The 24293-nt window shown below is 39.3% G+C and overlaps 1 protein-coding gene across 1 annotated transcript in view; it reads right to left on the bottom strand.

Moving 5' to 3' along the window:
• MACROD2 (mono-ADP ribosylhydrolase 2) overlaps positions 1 to 24293 on the bottom strand; it is a 751315-nt gene that overhangs the window by 561809 nt on the left and 165213 nt on the right. The window contains exon 4 of the mRNA XM_088520560.1: positions 20188 to 20217. Within this exon, the coding sequence (XP_088376686.1) occupies positions 20188 to 20217 (30 nt within the window). The remainder of the gene's footprint in view (positions 1 to 20187; positions 20218 to 24293) is intronic.

Here is a 24293-nt window from a genome sequence, read left to right as displayed (position 1 = left end):
CATATCAGCTTCCATTATATTTTTGAAGAAAAGAAAGAAGTGCTCAGGAATCATAAAATAAATCTATCAAGTTACCATCCTGATCTCTTTGCAGGATTAATTAACCCTGACATTAGTATGAAGTCTTTTATGAACTAGCATTAAGTCTGTTTTCATAATTTAATGTTATTTTTGTAATCGCTATTCTAGCTCTAGCAGAACATTCCCAGCAGCCAAGTTTGCTATTTTTCACATCACCTGAGACATGGTGTGCTAACCCTAAAGGCCTCTTTCTGAAGAAGTGCTCTGTTAGCATTCATTACTGTCACCCATTGATGTATATTTTAGTTGTGGTTTTAAACTTTTCAACCACTTTTCTTTGATACAATGCATAATCAGTAGTAGTTAAGAGTGCCTTAAGAAATGGAAGCCTCTGAACAAATTTTGTTATAAACCATCAAAGTGGAGCCTGAATCTTAATGGGGAAAGCTAAGAAACAAACCACCTTGAAAGAGCTCTCAAAATCAGGGATGGGAGAATTTCTACTATTAACAAACTTGGAAACATTAGGTCAACATAGCTGGAATATGTGGCTTGTTTGCGTGGATCTAGCATAAGAATGATGGAGGCGGTCAGACATATTCATGGGAGAAGTGGCCAACACTCCCAAGGGTTGTGCTGCCATTCAGAGGGACCTAGACAGGATGGAGAGTTGGGCAGAGAGGAACCTTATGAGGTTCAATGAGAACCTGCACCTGGGAAGGAATAACCACAGACACCAGTACAAACTAGGGGTTGACCTGCTGGAAAGCAGCTCCACACAGAGCAATTTGGGAGTCCTGGTTGACAACAAGTTAACCAGGAGTCAGCAATGTACCCTCATGACCAAGAAGGCCAATGGGATCCTGGCCTGCATCAGGAGGAGTGTTGCCAGCAGGTCGAGGGAGGGGATCCTGCCCCTCTACTCAGCTCTGGTGATGCTGCATCTGGAGTATTGGGTGCAGTTCTGGGCTCCCCAGTACAAGAAAGACATGGAGCTTCTTGAGAGTGTCCAGTGTAGAGCCACAAAGATGATTAAGGGACTGGAACATCTATCATATGAGAAAAGACTAAGTGAGCTGGGCCTGTTTAGTCTGGAGAAAAGAAGGCTGAGAGGAGATTTGATTAACATGTTCAAGTACCTGAGGGGTGTTTGTAGGGAGGATGGGGCCAAACTCTTCTCTGTGGTGGCTGGTGACAGGATGGGTATAAGTCGAAACACAGGAAATTTAATCTCCATATGAGGAGGAACTTCCTTACTGTGAGGGTGACAGAGCCCTGGAACAGGCTGCCCAGAGAGGTTTTGGAGTCTTCTTCTCTGGAAATCTTCCAAACCTGCCTGGATGCCACCCTGTGCCAAGTGCTCTAGGTGTCGCTGCTTGTGCAAGGGGGTGGGACTAGATGATCTTTAGAGGTCCCTTCCAACCTTCAGCATTTTGTGATATTCATGGGAAGAGCACAAATCTCTCGGCTGAACCAAACAGTGCAACACTCAACCATGAAAACTACTCTTCGTAGCCGGATCAAAGATGATCATGATGTACATCATACTTGCATCAGGATCCTTAAATGAAAGGCAGTGTATTCAAGGTCACTACTTCGGACTGCAGAGCATTTAAAAATCTACTTGCCTGTACTCTACAAAAGGCAGTAAAGAGAAGAAGGTGCAAGAGACTGAAACTCACTGTACGTATGAGCCGTAATCCTGCTGCAAAATGTACGGCAATTCAGGAATCAGAAAAGGCTGGAAAATACTTCTATAGACAAATTTCATTCATTAGTGAGAGGAATGTTTTATGGATATAATAGCTTTAGAACAAATGTATATCAACCAAAACAAATATAGATTACTAATGAACAACTAGAAAATAAAAGCAAAAAGCTTTAATTTTTACATAATGGATTAAGGCAATAGATTAACCATTGTGCATGCAAAAAGCTTCACTGTTCCCAACGTTTAAAAGTTGACATCATGATTTTCTATTTGAGAGTTGCTTGCGTCAGCACAGTCTTTCACATCATTTCAAAACTCAAGTCCTTGAGCTTTAAAAATAATACTACTTTATTATTCCAGGCAAAGAATTCTACTGAAAACTCCCTTTCAACTTTTAAATAAGCGTTGTTGAAACAGTGGCAGAAAGTTTGCAGCCAGGCTAGCAGTCACAGAAGCAGTTTTACCAGCCCTCCATGAAATTCAGATTCAGACAAAAGACCCCTACTTAGCTGAAACCTTTTCAAACAGACAGGGGCAGAGCTGTCACGGTGTGTGGGAAATCTGCCAAAGCCAGTGGTAGAGCTGGGAAAGGGATTCTAAGCTATTGCAACACCTGAAACCAAAACCACAGACCTCATAAATAGTTTTAAACACATTAAAACTGAAATAATCTAAACCTTTAGTCTTCATTAGTGCTTCATATGTATATCAATCAGAAATGCTAATATAAATCCCTGGAACAACCAAATACTATATACTTTCTTTTTAATGCAAAATTAAAGATAGAGAAAAAGGTCTTGCATAAGAAAGATAAAAGGTTTCCCTCTGAATTCAGCTACTGTTAACATTTGCACCTGGTGCCTACATAATTAAATGCAGAAAACAACAATCATTCCCTAAGAAAAACTTAATTAGATTAGGCATGTAGTAACAAATGCAAAATTGCCAGCATTAATGTGTCAGTGTTTCACACATGGAAGTGCTGCAGTGCCAAGCCTGCAAGGCTGATGTCTGATTTATTCCCACAGGTGAGGAGGTGCTCTGCAACTGCAGGGCAGCTGTGTCAGGGGGAGAGATCATACCCAAAAATCAGGCAGAAGTACCAACATTGAGTTGTTTGATGTACACAAAACTGATAAAAGTTCACTGCTAAAAGCTTCACTGATAAAAGAAAAGCACTAAAAAGAAAAGCCCCAAACATTAAAGCCTTAAAAGTATTAGGAAAATCATGGAGGAGTAAGAAAGCAAAGCAGGGATGATATATATGAAGACAGGTGAATACATGTTGAAAACCTAATGGCTGAAACTGAAGTTGTCACTACATTAAGAACTCAAAGAGCTGTTTATCTAGTGACTGAAACTACATGTGGAAATTTTGAAACCTAAAATATCTTGTCAAAAGTAAACATAAGAAAATGAGTACAGATGACTGGGAACAATAGAATAAATGAGCAAGAAAAAGGAATGAAGAACTCCGAGCTGACACATTCCCACTAAAATAACAGCTCAAATGAAAAGTTATAGACAACATTTTTTGCTTTTACCTTTAATTGCACTACTAGTAAAATGTCCATTCTGTTAGTTTGTTCCATTTTCAGGTGATCGTTTGCAATTATGCCTAAGCCTGAAGTTATAGTTAAAATATGATTGTTCAAAACTAACCCCTAAATTAACATGACCATTGTGAAGTGTCAGTTTATATGTATCAAACATTCATCAGATGTCTCTGGGAATGATTTGTTATATCAATAATGATAGAATTTATGTCCTGTGTTTTGTTCTTTTTGGTCCAAAATGCAGCGCATTTTTATTTTAAATGTTTTATGGAAAGCACAAAACTTAGTTATAACATGTAATTCCCTTTTGTCAGTTGGTCTCATATGCTGTTCATTATTCACATCTTTTCTAAGTATTTGCCAAAATAACTGCTGAAATATAATAAAAATAAAATATGAAACTATAACAAGTTTCCCCATACAACCAGGTTCTCATAGTAACCATCACAAAAGACTTAAGTAATCAGGAAATTAAGACTGTATCAGGCATTATTACATATATGGTATATAAACAATTTATAATAAAAATATAGATGCATACATACACATATATATGTATGTACATCTACAATGCAATCTTTTAAAATAGTCAGGATATTCGGTTCCCCTCTGGAGCAGCTAAAGATCAGCAGGTGTGATGTATGTGTGCAGACTCACACAAGGGAAAGAAACCATCCCCACAGCACTAATAAAACAAGAGCCTTTCCAGTCACCTTCTGCCTTCTTCACTGGCAAAACAACACAAACGACCCTTCAGTTCCTACAGGGTTCCGCTTGCCCTGTGCTTTTAGGCAAGGAGCTTAATTTTTCCAGCAGTCGTGAGAGATTAAACTCTGTACAGCTACATATAGCCGTGTACACCATTGCACCTCCCAAGAAAATCACATACTGCTATAAGGCCCAATTGAACCAAATATAAGTTTGCTCCTCTTTAAATACCGGGACATTTTAAGGTATCAGGAGCTAATATGAGCTTAAAATGGGTATTTAAGTATTTTTGCATATTTAATAATCTTTAAATTATAAATATTATCTCAGGATTCGAGAACTAATTTGGGTTAAATAGCACCTAGGGCCAAGGGCAGCCTTCCTGCTCAATTCATGCCCGCAAAGTTACTTCGACATTACCTCTCCAACGTAAAGCCAGATGAGTTTTCATCACAGAGTCTCTCCTGTCAGCAGGGACATTTATCTAAAGCTAGGTAATTTTTGAGCTGCTATCTGATAGCAGTTCCAGAAGAGACAGGATACAACTTGTCCAATAGGGATTAGACAACATCAGTGAAAGAAAACACATAGTTAAGAATTCGGAAAGTTTTTGAAAACGTGCAACCATATACTCAATCGTCAACCTCTCACACCCACCACTGCAGGCGCTTAGTGCCTTCCTTGGGCTGTAATAAGCAAAATCCTGCAGTCACACTTGGCCTTACAGAAAGGGGGAAAAAAAAATCCCTTCTTTGTACTGAAGGTCCAAGGAAACACTAAGAAAGACTGCAGTCTGAACCTTAACTTTGCCAGGCAGGCAAGAAATGCAGTGTAATGCTACTTTATGATTAAAAAAAAATAACATTAAAATATTTTGGAGCATAAAATGATTCCTTTAAAATTTACAGATTCATAAGTTTACCCAGCTGTGCAGCCATGAAGCAGTTTGTTCTTGATTAACCATGGAGCTAAAGCAACTAAGGGTACCATGGCCTCACATATGCTGCAATAATGAGACATAATGAAGAGTCTTTTGGGAGCTCTCCCACAACTGTTAAAATTTTATAGCATCAAATTTAGGTATTAATTTTGAAGGAGAGAGAATCATATTAAATAACTGATATGCATTGGTACTTCTTTCCTTTACAATGAAACAATTTCCTCTAAACATCCACATTCTTTATGTTAAACTCCCAAAGGAGAGGACTATAATAATACCGCATGTGAACTCTACAGTATTTGCTTAGTATATCCTATTTGCAGACACCATCTTATTTAAATAATCATATGTTTGCAGTTTTCCAGCTCCTGATGAAAAACTGACCTGTCAGCAGAAAAAAATGCCTTCAAAACTTACAACTGTTATCCACACCTGATGTTATTAAGAAGAGCCGTTTTTGACAGCCATTCCAGTACTTATCTGTATATAAACTAGGCATATAAACTAAGAGGTCTTGTCTCAATCCATGGTGAGGTCACACTGTTTTTCTTTTCTGTAAAAAGGGACTCAAAATAATTGTCTAATAAATCTGCCAATTCTTTGTCAAACTGTCATTTCAGGGGACAAGTTTCCTATTGAATCTTTTGTCTGCTGGGAGGGCAGGCAGCCCTTGCCGGAGCACTAATTGCTTGCAAGCCCAGGGAAGAAGCTAAATTCCATTGCAGCTGGATTATATCGGGATTGAACAGAGGTCCCACCTTTGAACAAATAATCCCCATGGAGAAATTATTTCTAAGTCAATCAAGGGTGAAGAAATACAAAGAAGTGTTCAGCACCAGGGGGTTTTATCCCTTTGCACTGACAATACTGCCTTCATTCCCAAAAGTCAAGGAACGTCTCAGAAGGGAGACCGCAGCACAGCCAGGTTGGGTGTATGGTTTTACATCAAAATTGTGATTAAGTGTTAAACAAATATGACAATTGTAACTACAGCTTTTGATATTTTTTAAAAACCTTTTAGCAAGTCTGAATTTGGTTGCTCTTTTTCATTTGCTTAAGTAATGAATTAACTTGGTCCGACAAACTACTGGCTATGCAGAACGCCTTTCCCTTCATTCATGTATTGGTGAAATGAAGGGAGAAGAGGCTCTACCTGGTGTTTGGGGTAGAAGGTATGACTCAAGATACAACAGACTGCTAACTGAGACTTTGATTAGGATATGGCTTAACAGTTTATCTGAAGGTGGCAAGGAAATGGCACGGATGTGAATTCAGAGAAGATAATCCGGGAAATTGGCCTGGGGCTGAAAACTGGTAACTATTACCCAATGAAGAAATCAGACAGTAAGCTGGGAACAGAAAAGACTTGTGACTGGCTAGCTAAGGAGACTAGGACAGATTCTTAGAACTGAAGATTAGGGTAAGATTTGAAAGGGGACAGGAGAGACTTAAGATCAAGTGAAGAGCTTGGGAAAGGTGAGTAGGTACCACTGAAGAAAAGGAAAGACAGATTAGGTTATCCTGGGTTGGATGGCATTACTCCTGACTAAATAGAAATGCAACAAGGAAAGCTTTAGATGTAGAGACAAGGAATAATTAGGGAAGAAGCGTGAAAATGAGAACAGGAAGCAACACTGCCAAAGAAATCACTGTAGCACAAATTGCATCTAGGAGGGTACAAAAACTTAGGAGGAACAAATCGAAGACTGATGATGTTATGATCCCTTGAAAATCATAACATGAAACCACATGTCGAAGGCCCCTACTGCCCATAACTCACAAAATATTGAACTGGCAAAGGATGTCCCATTCCCTGGCGCACACATTTGGTAACTGCCTCCCACTGGGAGCCAATTGGCAGAAGACTAAACCCCACTGATGGAAGGGGTGTCACTCAATGGAAGTGCTTCCCTTTGCCTTTTAAAGGTCCTTTAAAATGAAGTACAAGACGAGTTTTAGCAATAGTGTTTGAATGCACTGGAAAAAATGAAGTAAAGCTTTCATCTTCAAATTTCCTTTCTTCCTCTCCCCTCCCCGCCATTCTTTTTAATCATTTTTGTTTCACAAAACATTTTTCCCATCCAGTCTGCAATCTCCTTACTTGAGAATCAGAGCAGGGAGTCTAATGGCAGAAGCTGCCTCCAAGGAGAGCAGTTGAAGAGTAGCATCGCTGCGGTCTATGCAGCTCCAGCCTGTTTTGGATTCTCTCGCTACTGAGGGATTCTTGGACCCAAGCCCACCCTCCAAAACAGACTCAAACACATGTTGTTAATTGTGTTTTCTCTTACTCCCTGATCCAAGCGCTTAAGAACAGCGTATCCCATTACACTTACCCAGCTGAAAGCCAGGCCTAAGAAGCTACCACTCATCTCCTCCTGCTTTGCACATGTTCCCACACCTATCACTTTTATCATCTTCTGCTGACTAATTATGCCAAAATGAAACTTGAGGCAACAACCTGAAACGGTCCAAGTAAAAAAACCCTCCCTAAAAAACACTCTTCCTCATACATCCATTTCAGCTTCAATGACTAAAGAGGTGGTGCTATAAGGTGCAGGGAGTAGGAACACGGAGAGAAGAGAATGGAACTTCCAGGTGACTTTGCAGGCTGATGGTTTATAATACTGCATCATAGCCTAAGTTGATATCCGAACTCAGATTTGCAGAATTGCTCAGGATTTACAGTTCCCATATTTTGCAGTGTGGAAGTTAGGTCCCCGTTACAGAGCTCAGACACTTCAAATTAGAATTTTAACTCTAAACTCTGCTTTCATTGGGGTGGTGGTGGTGTAAAAATAGTACTACTGGCTTTGGGAAAACAAATGAATTATCTATGAAATTTTTAATTTACTTATGGAATCATATACCATATTGATAAGTACTATAACAAATCCTGGTTTGCAAACCAGGATTTGAGTATATAAGTAAAACATGGGATTACGTTGAACAAAGAGGATAACTGAGAAGAGATTCCAGCTGGAAAAACAGTGCAATCACACAGTTAAAGGCAGTGTCACAACACAAATATGCATAGAGACTGTGAGCCTAGAGGCAACTTGAATTTTGGCACTTCCTACCATTTAAGTACTTGGTTTTGCACCTTAATAGCATTCTCTTACCATTTTGCGTGTATAATATACTCAGAAAGCACTCAGCCAAGACATAATTGATCTAATCATTCACGTTTGTGAATGATTTGTGAGGCTTACAGGAGTTTACTGAAGTTGCAGCCCTGCCGAGTGAAAATTAAGACAGCTGCCTCGACATAGCCCAGAGAAACAAGCTGATAATATAAAAGGAACAGACTAAGCTGTAACAGAAGTGCGACAACAAATATTTTGTTCTTTGCTACTGTGTAGCCAAAACCACAACATGAAGCACTATCAGTGCAAAAGACAAAAATTTGTTTTTAATATTAGAAGGATAAATTAGCTTTAAAAGAAATTTGAATTATGAACTCTACACATTACAGAATATTTATATAAAGATGAGAAAAAGATGTCAACAAGGCAAGTTTGTAAGAAAAAAAATATTATTTTACACATAATTATAAAAGTTGGCTTATTTAATGGGAAAAAAGCAGTAAAATCCTGCCAATGGAAGGTATTCAATTAGTAAATTTCTTAAATCTTGAAGACTGTCTGTGTCATCAAAAAGTGCTTAAAATGGTTGTTAATAACACACAGTTTCAAAGTGAAAGAGCCCTTTGACTTATTCAGAGAGGCCCCAAATGAGAACAATGAATTGCTATTTATTTACAGTTATCAGTGGTGGTGGCCTTAAATACATCACGTTTTCACCATAGCTACATTTTACCTGGTCAGCGTGAAACTGGTTATATAGTCATCTCAACTCTCTAGTTGGTGGCTCTCAGAATCCTAGAATCATTATGTTTGGCAAAGACCTTCAAAATCATCTTCACAGTTCTTGAACACTGCCAGGGATGATGACTCCACCACTTGCCTGGGCAGCCTGTTCCAATGCTTAACTATTCTTGCAATACAGAAAGGAAAGATGAGGAACTGCAGAGAGAGGCTAGGATTTGGAAGTTTCCATTGGCTCTAAAAGCCAAGTTCCACATACAACAACATTTTAATTTTTTATTAGCAAATAGTTTGTCAATCTCAACATATATTTTATTATTACTATTACGTAAATTAAAAAAAAAAAAAAAAAACCTTAACCCCCAGGGACCAGTACAGACTAGGGGTTGACCTTTGACCTGCTGGAAAGCAGCTCCACAGAGAGCAATTTGGGAGTCCTGGTTGACAACAAGTTAACCAGGAGTCAGCAATGTGCCCTCGTGGCCAAGAAGGCCAATGGGATCCTGGCCTGCATCAGGAGGAGCGTTGCCAGCAGGTCGAGGGAGGAGATCCTGCCCCTCTACTCAGCTCTGGTGAGGCCTGGAGTATTGGGTGCAGTTCTGGGCTCCCCAGGACAAGAAGGACACAGAGCTTCTAGAGGGGGTCCAGTGCAGAGCAAAAAAAGATTATTAAGGGACTGGAGCATCTATCATATCAGGAAAGACTAAGCGAGCTGGGCCCGTTTAGCCTGGAGAAGAGACGATTGAGAGGAAATCTGATCAATACATATAAATACTTGAGGGGAGAATGTAGGGAGGATGGGGCCAAACTCTGCTCCGTGGTGGCCAGTGACAGAACAAGGGGTAATGTGTACAAATTGAAACACAGGAAATTCCACCTCCATGTGAGAAAGAACTTCTTTACTGTGAGGGTGACAGAGCCCTGGAACTCCCCAGAGCGGTTGCGGAGTCTCCTTCTCTGGAGATCTTCCAAACCTGCCTGGATGCAACCCTGTGCCAGCTGCTCTAGGTGTCCCTGCTGGAGCAGGGGAGTTGGACTAGATGATCTCTAGAAGTCCCTTCCAACCTTAACCATTCTGTGATTTTGTAAATACTAAACATTTGATAGACGGTTCTCAAAACTGGATGGAATAGATAGGCAAATGGATGGATAGGCACCCAGAAAAGAGTGAAGGACAAATCCTTCCAAGACTCAACCGTCTATACCAGATGCTCTGATAGAGATTTTCCTGGCTTTTGAAAAGGGCCATGTTATAATTTATAAGCTCTCAATACACAACAAAGTAACATTGGAAAAAGAATGCCATCAGCAAAGAGCAGACTATAAGTGAGAGGTGAAGTCCTGGGTAACAAGCAGCTGATCTGAAATAGAAGGAAAGTGCAATGCTGATTTCATCATCTTTCCTTCCATACAAGAGTTGTGAACTCCCTCACTCACTAATGCTGATATTTTGGGTTTGCTTGCCTCTAATTTATTCCTGAGTTTTATTCAAGTTTCTCTCTGAAAATATGACAACTAAGAAATTGTTTTCATTAGAAAGAAAAGGAATAAATTATTGCACATTCTTTCAGTTATAGGAGCTGTGGCCTTACCAAGATGACAACCTCCCAATTTCAGAGTCAATCTCTAATCTTTACAGCATACAGTTCTTCAGGCCTCAGTACCTTACTGGATGGACATAGTTACAGCTCATGTACATATGCACATTTTACTGAACAGGCTACATTTGAAAAAAAAAAAAAAAAGACAAAGTTGAATAATACTGCTGTAATTTAATGCCTTGATCCTATGCCATGTGTATGTATTCAGTACATGAAGCAAGGAGTTTTGGAGCCTAGAGACACTTCTGGGCAACTCTCTACTCAGTAAGAAGTCTCTGTTATATATTAGATATTATATAGATGGGAGATTCTTCTCCCATAGCAGGGTGAAAGCTCCAGCAAAAGGTCTGTTAAAACTCCCTCTCTGCCCACATGTCAAGTACTTCCATTACGCATTTATTTGTTCCATTTGCTTTAATTCCAGCTGTAAAAATAGATGTGTTTAAGGTGTTTTAAATTGAATTTAGCAATTTCTTCCTACTGAATAATATGGTCATTTTGTTGCAGGACATTGAGAATAGATGCAGACTTTAAACCCAAAAGAACACAGATTTTAAAGCACTACCACCGAGCCTAACAACACACAACCTCATCACAGTGTGAGGACTTGAGCTTTTTCCCAGGGAAAGGAACACAGTCAAGACTTATGCAGGGAACCAAACTGCTTTGACAGCTGCCCTGATTTGCAGACTTTTCTTCACAGAAAGCAAACAAATGCTTTATTTTAGAAATGACTTCTGTAGATCAGCAAATCTACTATCTGAAAAGCCTGACTTGCTGTAGTTTCAAGGTAGCACTTGACTACGTGTGCCACCTCCTTCACCCTCTGATGCTGTTTCCATCCCAGAAGCTGTGCTCTCCACTTTCAACAGGGTGGGGAGGGGAGGGGAAAGAGTGGGGAGGAAGGGGAGGAATATCCTAAGATGCTTGCACAGCATCGTCAAATTAAAAACCAAAAAAGAGAAAAAATGAAAAAGTATTTTCTGCAGTGAAGCCTTTGCTTTATATAGATGTTGCTATATGGAAAGTACATAGAAGCATTTGAAAAACTTGGCACATCTGGGACAAACTATAAAACATCATATAATGGCTGCATGTTGCATTCATTCTCCAGCTTCATAAAATATATCACTAGAAATATGCACCTAGGTATATCCACAAACATCACATTTAAATGACCTTTAAAAGACATACATTTGTCTACACATGAAAAGTGATTCATAATTGTTAGAGCAGACGTACAATTCAAGTAAAAAAAACATATTGTGAATTATCATACATATGATATTTGCAGATTAAGGAAGGCTTCTGATCTTCCAATCGGATTTGAAGCTTTGCCATATAACACAAAAGAATCATAGAATGCTTAAGGTTGGAAGGGACCTCTAGAGATCATCTAGCCCAACCACCCTGCACACACAGGGTCACCTAGAGCATGTGCCACAGGACTGCATCCAAGTGGGTTTTGAAGATGTCCAGAGAAGGAGACTCCATAACCTCTCTGGGCAGCCTGTTCCAGTGCTCTGTCACCCTCACTGTTAAGAAATTTTTCCTTAAGTTCCTGTGGAACTTTTGATGCTTTGGTTTCCGGCCATTTCCTCTAGTTCTATCAGTGGCCACCACTGAAAAGAGGCCAGCACCATCCTCTTCACTCCCTCCCTTGAGGTACTTATAGACACTGATTAGATCACCTCTCAGCCTTCTCTTCTCCAGGCTGAACAGGCCCAGCTCCCTCAGCCTCTCCTCCTAGGGCAGATGTTCCAGGCCCCTGATCATCCTTGTAGCCCTGCGCTGGACTCTCTCCAGCAGCTCCACATCCCTCTTGTACTCTGGAGCCCAGAACTGGACACAATACTCCAGATGTGGCCTCACCAGGGCTGAGTAGAGGGGCAGGATCACCTGCTGGAGACTCTCTTCTTAATGCGCCCCAGGATCCCATTTGCCTTCTTGGCCACAAGGGCACATGGTCAACTTATCATCCACCACGACACCCAGGTCTTTCTCTGCAGAGCTGCTCTCCAGAAGGTCAGTCCCCAGCCTGTACTGGTGTCTGGGGTTATTCCTCCCAGGTGGAGAACCTTGCACTTGGCCTTGTTGAATTGCATGAGGTTTTTCACCGCCCAGTTGTCCAGTCTGTCCAGGTCCCTCTGGATGGCAGCACAGCCCTCTGGGGTATCAGCTATTCCTCCCAGTTTGGTATCATCAGCAAACTTGCTGAGGGAGCACTCTGTGCCTTCATCCAGGTCATTGATGAATAAATTGAACAGGACTGGACCAAGGACTGACCTCTGGGGGACACCGCTAGCTACAAGCCTCCAACTAGACTGTGCACATGTGTAAGAAATACTTTATTTCCACAATTGCCTGCCTTTTCTGCTCAGATTTTTGTCATGAGCACCTTAAAATCTCAATGATCATGAATTAAAGGCATATCTTGACTTGGTATTTTGTGTGTGTGTGTGTATGTATGTATATATATACATACATACACACACACACACCCCCCCCCCCATGTACACACAGAGCCTAGATTTCTAGGAAGATGTCAGGATGCAGATGGAAATATATTTCCATTTCCAAAACTCTTCCTATAAGAGTATCTTGAAGAGTTTGGTTTGAAACAGATTTTACTTCCAGTTCTGAAGGCTTCTGCTGGCAATGATCTTGACCTACTCTAGTCAAATAAACCTGTATGTATATGTATGCACATATATATAGGTGTGAAAACTATATCTGTATTTCTATATACAAACACCACAAATATATGTAAAGGAAGAAAACATGTTCCTTTTTATTTTTTAGTTGTAGGTAGGGAAGAAAGCAATTATCTGAAAAGAACAGAAAACAGGAAATCAATGCAGCAGTTTATGGGAGATCCAAGTCCTCCAGACTAGGAAACAAGTCTTGTAATTAAGCAGAGGCTCAGAGTGTTATGGTTTCAACATATCCAGCAGCTGATGGGTAAATCATGTACTTCCACTTTCCAATGCCCACTTAAGACAGCAGCAAAATCAAAAACGAGAACTAAAACGAGCAAATCTATGTAATCTGCACACATTATATTTTACACTACATTTGTACAGTCATGTTTCCATTCTTTGGCTGGACACATTTTTAAAATCTATCATTAAAGGAAAAAAACAGTGTATAGGTACATGCCATGAAACATGAAATTTAACATCCCATCTGTCTTATCTATGTCAGCTCCTGTGGGGCAAAAAAATGTTTTGCTATTTAAGTAACTGCTGGCAAAGTGTAATTAACAACATGTAATTAGGGAACATACAACTAAAATACTTAAAAATCCTTCTAGAGACTTCCAGTTTACAATTATTACCCATTACCATAAGCAAGTGTAATAACTGGGGGAAGAGGGCGAATGAAGTAAAGTATCAACCTACCTAGCCAAAGAGCAAGCTACACATCACATTTAAACAGAAATTGCAGCTTCAAAATAGCAGATACATTTTTAAGTACCATCATGGAAACTCCATAAAAAGGGAGTGTGGGATGAGGGAGGAGGGTGTTGAAATAAATTAGGCTTATTTATTTATATACCCATCATTGCTATATCTCCAGCTGCAGTACAAAATCACCCCCTGCCCAGTTTTAATTAAACTGGAAGTAAAACGCACATAAATATCCACTGCAATTTCAGAAAGCACAAGGCAAACACATATACCTAGATTTCAAGAACAAAAAGAAAAAAAAAAAAAGTATTTTCAAGAATAACTAACCTATACAGAGAGACCTACTTAATACAGCAATTTTTATATTCTATAAAGCAGGTTAAATTCCTGAAAAATTCATTTTCTTTAGCCAAAAATCAACAAAAAAAACTTATAAATATGAATTGATCCTGAATCAAATATCTTGAAAAGGTTGCACTCTACCCTGAGTGAATGACGTATCAAGTGCCTGATCTGCTATTGCAGCAGTACAGAAAGACGCATACATGTATGAATATTAAAATCTTAATTGGTTGGTATTCTGTCCTAGTGATGGATACCACAGCCCTCAAACACAACCTGTTTAAAAAGATAAAAAGGAACAACATACAAGTAGTAAAAAGAACTAAACTCTTTAGGAAACAAAAAATCCGACAGAACGGCAACAGACAGCTTTAAACAAAGAGAGACTTATTAGCAACAAAGGCTAGAGGCCACTGGCCTTAAATTATCGGTTCTGCTAGGAGAATTTTCTAGGAGAATTTTTGCACCTTCACATCTATTATCTAATTATTTAAACTACGATCATGCAGTGTACCAAGCAAGCAGGCTTTTGAAGCTAGCTGAAATCCACAAAGTAGCACATTTGTTCCATTAAGTCATTTGTTGCAAGCACAACTCAATATGACAATTTTTTTTTGACGCTATACAGGGAAATGCCAACAAACTGACATACAAAATACAGAATAATATTGCTTATTTTCTTGCATGGAGGGATCTTGCCTGTGTTCCTTTCTCCTTTTTCTCCTTCTCTCAAGGGATATATTGATGTTATGTGCACTTCATGCACAAATTTGAACTGTGGATTTAAACCTTAGCTTGACTTGTATTTAAATTATGTTAATATGAAGCTCAAGCCCTCTGAAATCCAAACCCAGAGGATGTCATCCTGGCTCAGGATCAAGCAGACTTCTCTTCTCCCTGTTACACAACTGAAAACTTGCATGAATCTGGTCTCTGTAAAGCATTCACATACATTACTACAGTCATCATACTCCAGTTCTCTTGTACAATTTTCATTTCCAGAGCTCATAATTACTCATCTGCCAAAGAAGGCGGTGTCAAGCTACTAGTCAGTCAATAGGAATAATAATAATAATCAGTGGAAGAGAAGCTGACTGGAAGTGACCAGTAACCTGGGTCATAGCTGTGATACTAAAGCTTTATCCTTGCCCAAGAGGAGACATATACATAGATACACAGCAAAATGCTCCCCAAATGCTCTCCTCTGGTGGGAGACTTTGTGCTCAGCCTCGGAAAAAAAAAAAAAAAAGAAAAAAAAAAAAAAAAAAAGAGGCCACAAACACTGCCAACTTCTCTCCTGATAGACCAGTTTTCCTGGAGATAATTCAGTCAGTGTTCATTTCTTTGCAAAAGGAGAAAGCAAAGTTTGCTCTTGCCATGATTACAGTGCAACAGAGGAAAAGGCCAGCCAAGAGGGCAACCAAACTGCCCTTTTCAAAGCAGAGCTTGGCCAACACCTGCAGAGCATCCCCAATTTCATACGAAGGGAATACCAGTCCTCTGTACCATGGCAGTTCTTAAATGACATGTCTACCAAGCTGCATCTTGACAAACTGGAAAGAAAGGGTCTACACTTAAGATATGCTTTCCCAATTATACCTATATACATTTTTTAAGCCCTCAGAGAAGCAAAGCTACACTGGCAAAAAAAAGAGATACAGGAAGACAGCAAGTCAGACAGACTTCTCAGAGCAACTTATTTAAGCTGGGTCCAAAGAATGCTACTAGAAGATTATTTTGCTAATATAGTCTGTCTTCTCTCCCAGTTCGTAAATGCAAATTATCACTTTCAAGTACACGGCTAACAAAAATGATATTCATAAGATGACACACTAATCCAAGATGCTTCCTTTTCCACCTCTATGAACAACACAGGCAATGAAATCTTTCAAAGGGAAAAAAAGAAAAAGGAAAAAAGGAAAAGAATAAAACCACCACCACCTAGTTTGCTATTTTATTTATACCCTCAATTCACGCTCTAAGAAAGGCAATCCAGAAATTACTGGGCAATAAGAACTTGATTACATTCAGCAAATAAAGTAAAGGAAAAAATAAACCTCAGAGTTAACAACTGGGAAAGAGGTAGTGGGGGAAAGGAAGAAGGGAGGGAAGGAGGAAGGACAAAAAAAGCAGACTGTCCAGAACAGTAATGCAGGGGAAAATACTTGGATCTTGCTCACTTTGCTTTAATGGACCAAATACATGAGTCACATACTTGTAATACATTATAAATGTAAAGAAAAAAATGTCACGCAAAATAGGGGATTTCAACTTCTGAACGGCTAAAAGTAATGATACATCTTAGGAAGGGATCTCTTTCTCTCAAACTAAGAGTGTTTTAGCCTCAAATTGCAAGTAAATTTCCTAAACACTTCCACTTATACACTGCATAATGGAACAAATAACGTGATGTACAAGTCATTCTGCTCTGTACCACCTAACTGGTGCACTGAGATGTTGAATATCTGTTAAATCTACACCTATTTCTCCCAATTAAAAATAAGCTATTAAAAATTGTAAAGAAAGAAAAAAGCTTACATAGCAAACTCATAATAAAATCTAGGAAGCTTCAGAGTTAATTGAAATTCAGAAAGAAACCTTAGACATTTATATTTAACTAAATAGTCTTAGAAGACTCCATTGTAGATTTCTTGATTTGATGATTAAATAGTTGTGTAAAAAAAATGTTTCTGATATCTTTCACTTTTATCTCAGCATTTGGAAGAGTCATAAAAATTAAAATAGGCATCTCAAATTTGGAAACCGATTTACTTTGACATTTAAGAGTGACAGATAGCTCAAATGCAGTTCAAAAAGCACAAAAACTTTTACATGAACTTGTAACTTGGAATTTCTGTTTTTCATTTTCTGCAAAACAGAGACACGTACTCATACCCCCAACAGTGACAGTGAGATTTAATTAACAGGCATTACTGAAGAGATCTGAATTCCATTAATGGAGAAACTATACTGGTATTACACATTATCATAAATATTCAGCATCTGCAATCAAAGATGACTGTGTTTACATATATAATAAAGTTCTAATAATTCACTACTAATCTTTCACACAGAGTAATGCTGCCACTTACTTCTGGAGCAGGGAAAAGCATATTTAGATTTTCAAGTTCCAAAACTAAAAATTAGTTTTTCTCTTTTATATAAAAATGAACATTCCCAATAACAGATTAGTTTCCCAAGAGATACTGATTCTATGCAACAGATCATGGTTTCCTTCTCTTCTAATGCTCAGAGGCAAATCAGTCACAAGCACAAAAGCTGAGTTCTTGGAGTCCTGGGAGTCCTTTTTTCCTGCTTCTCCAAGTTAACTCCTACCTAAAAAAGGGTCTTTTTGCTGCTCTTGTCTAAAAGAGCATGGTCGATACACCTTCTCAAGGACTGTGGCTCAAGCATCCCATGGCTGGGATCTCACAGTTAAACTCTCAGCAGGAAGTACACTGAAAAAGATGCTTCTCTTTTCAGGATTTTTCTTTAAGAGACATGGAAACCATAAAATTGGTCTACTTTATAGTCAAAGAGACTTGGAATAAGAGGGAAACCTGACTGAGGGTGGCCCACTGTCACCTCACAGTGCTTACTACTAAACTGTTGCCTTTGCTATCAGTCACACTCTAAGCTACACAATAGTCTATTTGGTTATTTTACTTCTACCTCAAGCAAGGGGATACAGGATTATCCCTCCACTGGAGATTAAAGGATTTGGATAAAACATCTGTGAGAGCTGCTTCATCACATGTTTTGTCATTCCGCAAGCAGACTGAACCAAAGCAGTGGCAAAAGAAAAATAGGTGCTCAAACAAGACAAATGCCAGGAGAAGGAATTAGTGACTGCTGTAAACAATTTGACTTCACAGATACTCTTCCAGGAAAAAAATCAGACCAAGTATTAAAGAATTGAGTAAGATAAATAAAAAAAAAAAAACCACACCCACAATTTTCCATTCAGAAAGATACTTTCAGTGGCAGAGAACAATTTGGCTCTGGTTCTGGATCTCCAGATGGGACAGTGGTTGCGAGGAATGCTGCTTGCTTCTGTATCGGAGACCTCATTAGCTTGTTTTTCTATTCCCTCGGAAAACTATTTCAAAACGCTTTATCTTCTTTGAACAAGCATCCTTCCCTTTCTATGATTACCAGGCAAAACATGGTCAGATATAGTCACAAAAATCAGTTTTTGAATCATGTAGCTGCCTGACTTGTAGTTACAATGGGGGAATTGGAATTTGAATATTTGCATTTTTTTTTTAATTACCAGCTGAGAATAAGTACTCAAGCCAAGGTACAACAATGGCTTCATAGGTACACGAATCACTAGTAAAGGATTACCTTCTGAAGGATTATACTTTAAACAAAGAAAAATTTGGTACACCACAAACAGCTGACAAATCAGAAGAAATAGATTAATCCAACAGGATTATCAGGAAAGGCTTCTCTGTACTTTAATGACCAGATACCTCACTAAGAAACACAAACAGTTTTTATTTAAATGTCTCCCTACAGTCGTGAAGCACCTTTTCAAGTGACAATCCCCTGCTCGTGGCCCACAGATAATAGCTGCTTATTCTGTTAAGGCTGTTAAAACAAGAGCCTTGACTGATTATCCTCAGTCTCACAAGCTAGGGCAATCTTCTATATTTTCACAGGGCCCTTTCCTTTACCCTTGCATATGTAAGCTCTGATCTTCAAGTCCTTTTAACTCTAGCCAGGAAGAAAGATTAGTAGCTGCCCGCACTGCTACTACATTGTGAAATCCACAGGACTGAGCTCCTTCCCTTCCCTCTGAGCGGAATGCTCAAGTTTCTGTATTCATCAATAAGGGGGTTTTTCCACAGTTTGGCGGAATGCTCAAGTTTCTGTATTCATCAATAAGGGGGTTTCTCCACAGTTTGGCTGAAGAGCAGGACAAAGGGAGGGGAGACTGAGTGGAGCCATGAGCCCAGAAGGACAAAAAGAGTCATCTGCAAGGAGATGGGGCCTTTACAAAGGAGGGAAATAGGGCAATTGCCCCACATTCTTCAGCAAGGGGGACAAAGGAGTTGGTGAGCTCAGGTGAGAACAGATGGCGGGAGGCCGGAGTTCAGTGTAGGCGGGCCGGGAAGGCTGTAACTTCTGAGTACCTTGGCCAATGGGGAAAAGGAGAGGGCGTCCCTCGGTCGGGAAATTAGGATAAAAGGGGGGGCTGCGTCCCCCAGCATTTTGAGAGACCCCACAGGGATATGCCCGGTGGACTCTCCCTTTATTCGAATAAAGTTTTAGGACTCCTCTGTCTCCTTTTTGGACATTCAGTTCTTGACAGCGAGATTTTCCGCACACCTCTGGGAGGCAGGGCAAGGAACAGAAAAGTGAAATCTAATACTGCATTTTTTTTTTTCCCCCCGAATTGTTAACACTCAAGTAAGCCGCCACGGTGGCAGTACTATGGTGTCACAGAAAGCAAAGTGGCACCAATCTACTTGAAGAAAACAGCAAACATTGTCAAACAAGACTCACTCTATGCACACCTACTTCTTTGTCTGCTCTGCAGGTATTTTGGTAGCATCTGTGCGGTAACGCACAGGAGATTTGTAACAAAATCTAACTTGATTCTTCCAGCAAACACAAAGGAGTAAAAGCCCAGCTAAAAAGAAAAAACAATCTTGAAAGCAAAAGCCTCATTAATTTACTAAAATGATTTTTAGCTTTATATTCATCTTTTTAACATATAATTTTAGAAAAGCAAGTGAACATATATTGAAGTAACTTAAGTACAAGTCCTAATTATTGAGAAGCAATATAAGGTGACGCTGTTCAGTTGGTTATGTTTTCAGTCAGCCCCCTATAAAGACCAGGGTGAATAGAAACCACAGGGAAGCTAGATTCAAGGACATGCACAAACCTCATGTCCGGACTGCACATAAGCAGGATAATCGAGATGACTTTTCCCATCTAGTATTTTTACATTTCCATCCTTTGGACATGCCACATGTTGTTTTATAAACAACTAAGCTCTACATTTCTTCAGCATATATTTCGCATACATTTAAGAGTAAAGGCAGCATTAAGCAAAGACTTACCTCCTCCACCTCCAAGAAGGCTGGAATTAGCTGTAAGAAAGAAAAGGAGAATCATTAGCACTGAGTTTCCTAAACATATGTGGATCTAAAACCCAGGAGAAATATGACATAGGGTTTTCCATTTTTGTTGTTTCAGAGACTTTGTTACTCCGCACTTAACCAAGAACACTTAGAATAAACACAACCTTTCTATTTAAGCAAATTCTAGGCATAGTCTTTACCTTTACAATATTTTGCAATATATTTGAATCTATGCAATCAATAAATAAAAAGCAAAAGCTTTACGTGTTGAATAGTTCTTGAAATTGTAATCTTGAATTTATAGTTCTATAAACAATATTTCTTTCTGATTAACAAAGGAAAGAAACCATCTTTCATTTTAGAGAAACTTAAAGTCTTTGAGGCACCTTATGACTAGATCTGCTCATTTTCTAAGCCAGGAACCTTTAAGGACGATGGTGAGCCCACTGAAATCAAAGGGAGTTTTATCATTATTTTCTATTAAGTTAGTATGCTTAATTACTTCTGTAACACATCCACCAGCTATCCATGTCAAAAAGAGATAAATCATTTATGGAAAGCAACTTTCAGCATACAGTGATCCAAGATGGCCATTCAAGGTAAGCCAGTGCAACTGGACTCTCACCAAACACTTCCCTGCCACAGCTTCAACAAAAAGGGAAGAAAAGCCAAAGCTTCTAAACTTGCCTTGAATGAAGAGTCATCCTTTAGCCATGTAGGGAACAAATTCCCTTCATATGATAATGCAACTGGAAACCTAAAACCACTGGGAAGAAGGGTGGTCACTGCTCTTTTGTAGGGCTTGCAGATGAGGGAAGGAGAAGTAAGGGAGCAAACTCCTCAAGGACTAAAGCAGATGGTAAGATACACAGAATATGCTTCTTCTAGCATCCAAACTTCTTACTGTAAGAAGTTGTTGTTTCTATGACCTCCTCCTGCTTTCTAATTAAAAAGTTTTAAAGAGCAAATTCCCTGCTGCTTCCCCCCACCCCTTTTGGGGGGGAGACTTCTACTTTTTTTTTTTTTTTTTTTTTTTTTGACAAATGGTCACTTTGGTTTCCCTTGTTCACCTTTAACATCCACTTCCTTTGCAGCCCACTTGCCCTGACCCTGCACTGAAGCCGTCTTAACTGGCAAGCAAAAGTTATAACCAAAAAAGCCTACCTAGGATCAATGAGCATCATATACCCTTAATAGTACCATCTTTACAGCAACTCAAGCAGCAACTCTAGCTTTTTGTAAAGGAAAAAATATGCTCCTGTATATCCAGTATAACTGACCATACCTTTCAAAATAAAGCAAACTAAACTCCATGGATTATACAGCCTAGGACTGGTTGGGTTGGTTTGTCATCTCCCTTTTGGCTATTGAAACTGCTCATTCAGCTCAAGATTCTCCATTAACTTTCACACATTGACCACCCTATTAATCAATTATTTTGCTAACACATCACCATGGTACCTACTTTGTTGTTCTACTGCACAACAAAAATGAGAGAGCAAATATTGCCATACAGAAACTGCCTTTGAAAAGATGCAATAATAATAGTAATGAATATGTGGGCAGACAAACTGCAGAGTGCCACTGAACTTCAATTTCTCAGTATTTATCTGCTTTTGCCCTCACTGAAATTCAGTATTAAAGACAAACTAAAAATGAACAGAAATTTTTACAGCAGCTTCCAAAGATCAGAAGAAAATAACAGCAATGTTATCTAATGCCATGAATCTGCCATTCACCATTACTATTTTCTGACATGGTAGGATGAACCTGTAATTTCTATTCTTGTTTTTCAATGACAAGTCAAATTCTAGGATTTCAGATACTACTTTTGAGGGATGTATCTAAAGTCTGCTAAATTTTGCTATTAGAAAAGTTTCCACTGCTGTAAAACATTTCTTCTGATATCCAGCCAACATTCCCATTGTAACCTCTCATTTGCTGGCTTCTCAGAGAATTATGTTTCTCTCATTAAAGTTTTCCAACAATGTTCACCTTTCCAATATTTTTATAAATGTTAATGACATGTAATACAAGTCAGCATCACACAGTTCTCTATAGAAACAGCAACAACATTTCAAACAGATTTTTGGCTGCAGTGCATCTATTAAAGCTATTTGAAATGCAGTAATAATTTATAGACTTAAAAAAAAACCCAAAGCATTATGCTTACATAACAGAAGAAATATCAAAACACTTTCCTATGATGCCAGGAAAGGCCATGACTGAATGGTATTTGCAATATTGTTTCCAGAAAGATAATGTCTCACTCAAAAATCAAGAGCTACTATTTTTGATTTTTTAGATTATACCCAAAAGGTTCAGTGAACTATACTCCACTTTGGGGAAACCTTACCGTCAAGGCAACAACTTGCCACTTTGCACCACCAGGACAGTGATTTCTGGCCAGAGCCCTCAACGCTGCCATGTTCCCCTTCGGCTGTGAGGCACTGCAGTTCATCTGGACTCAGAGGGCAGGTCGGCCCAGCCACACAGTTCTCATCTCATCACACCACATCACGCAGGAGGAAACATGGCCTCTCTTCCCAGGCCCCCAGTGTTAATCCACACTTGAATTTTATCCCTCAGTGCTCCCAAAATGCTAGGCCTAGCAAAACACCTTGAAACGAACTCCTCCTGTGGGAGTTGGATTATCTAGGTAGGGGCCATCACCTGTGGCACTCTCCAAAACCTGATGCAGTCCACATGGTCACTGCTGTCCAGGTTGCACCATTACCCTGCATGTATGCACAGCTCCATATAAGCGGCACACATGACAAGCAACATCTTTGGGCAAACAGTAAAGCCCTCATGGCCAGACTCAGCTTCATGTCTCTATTGTAGAGCTGAAGATTCTGAAGTCATATAAAATGGAGCGACAGGGGGGGAAGAAAGGAAGACTACTTCGTTACCAAGGCACAGGAAACCAAACAAGTAGGAGTAGCCCCAAGTGAGAAGTAAAGACTTCTCATGCCTCACTTCATTCCCCGTGATATCCTTTCAAGCTGATCTGCCTGACTTGCCTAGAATTATGGCCTTAAAAATTGCAGTCTATAACAGATTCCTGCACAAAATCCAGTAAAAATAGACTTGAAAAATATAACTTTAATATGTATTGACTTAAGCTAAGAAGAGTTATGACATAAAATGGTCAGACAGCCATGACTAACGTACCTTCCTGATGATAGTGTGTCAGGCTTCATTCAAAACACCTCACTTCGCTATCACAGTCACTTGCAAGGTGCAGCAGAAGCAAGAGCCCATCTATAATTACATCCACCTGAGCCAGTTCACATCATAGGCTTCAAGGAGGACAACAGGAACATTTTTGGAGAAATTCCCATGGTGTATTTTAAAACTGGCTGCAGGGTGAGATAAATTGCAGCACAGGAGACCCTGCACATCTGCAATGTAAAAGGAGTACCAACCTCCAGAGTGCGAGGCAGATCAGCCTTAAAGTATTGAAGAATTATTTGAAGTAAACAGCATTTCTACAAAGTCGAGGCTCATCTCTAAGGACAGCACTGATTCAAAAGAAACAACAACAAAAAAAAAAACAACCCACTCCACACCTGTACCCATCCACTGAGCTTAATGATTTGGCCCTTAATGAGATGTTTATGACCTTGCATTCAACCAGAAAATGCCAGACTTTACTTGTCTCAGCACCTCAAAGAACTGGATTTTTAATTCTATTTCACCCAGCACCAGCATAGCACTACTAAAAACAAAAACTCCACGAGTCTCTCCTACCCAGCAAGCTCATGTCTTGCTCTAGGAAACCAAATTCCTCTCCAAAACACTTTAGGGGAAGTGCCGGAAGACTTGAGAGAAGAATTTAGGGTAAACTTGGTTTCCCATCACAAAATACCAGCAACGAAATATCCAGTTTCTAAAATTACAAATTTGGATAACAAATATACTTGATAAGTAAGAACTGGATATGAATGTTTTACATTTCAGCTTTCTTAATAAGTTAAGTCATATGCCTTCCCAATATTTTTTGGCTCAACATACAGGCCAAAAATTCTGGCAGAATTGTCAGATGTCTGGCATCCTGACATTTTCTTCAGTGTTCTCTTTAC

Source organism: Tinamus guttatus, unplaced genomic scaffold, assembly GCF_059628265.1.
Source record: "Tinamus guttatus ecotype Peru unplaced genomic scaffold, ASM5962826v1 Tinamus_guttatus_pri_ptg000090l, whole genome shotgun sequence".
Taxonomy (NCBI): domain Eukaryota; kingdom Metazoa; phylum Chordata; class Aves; order Tinamiformes; family Tinamidae; genus Tinamus; species Tinamus guttatus.
This window is presented reverse-complemented; position numbering and strand designations above follow the sequence as displayed.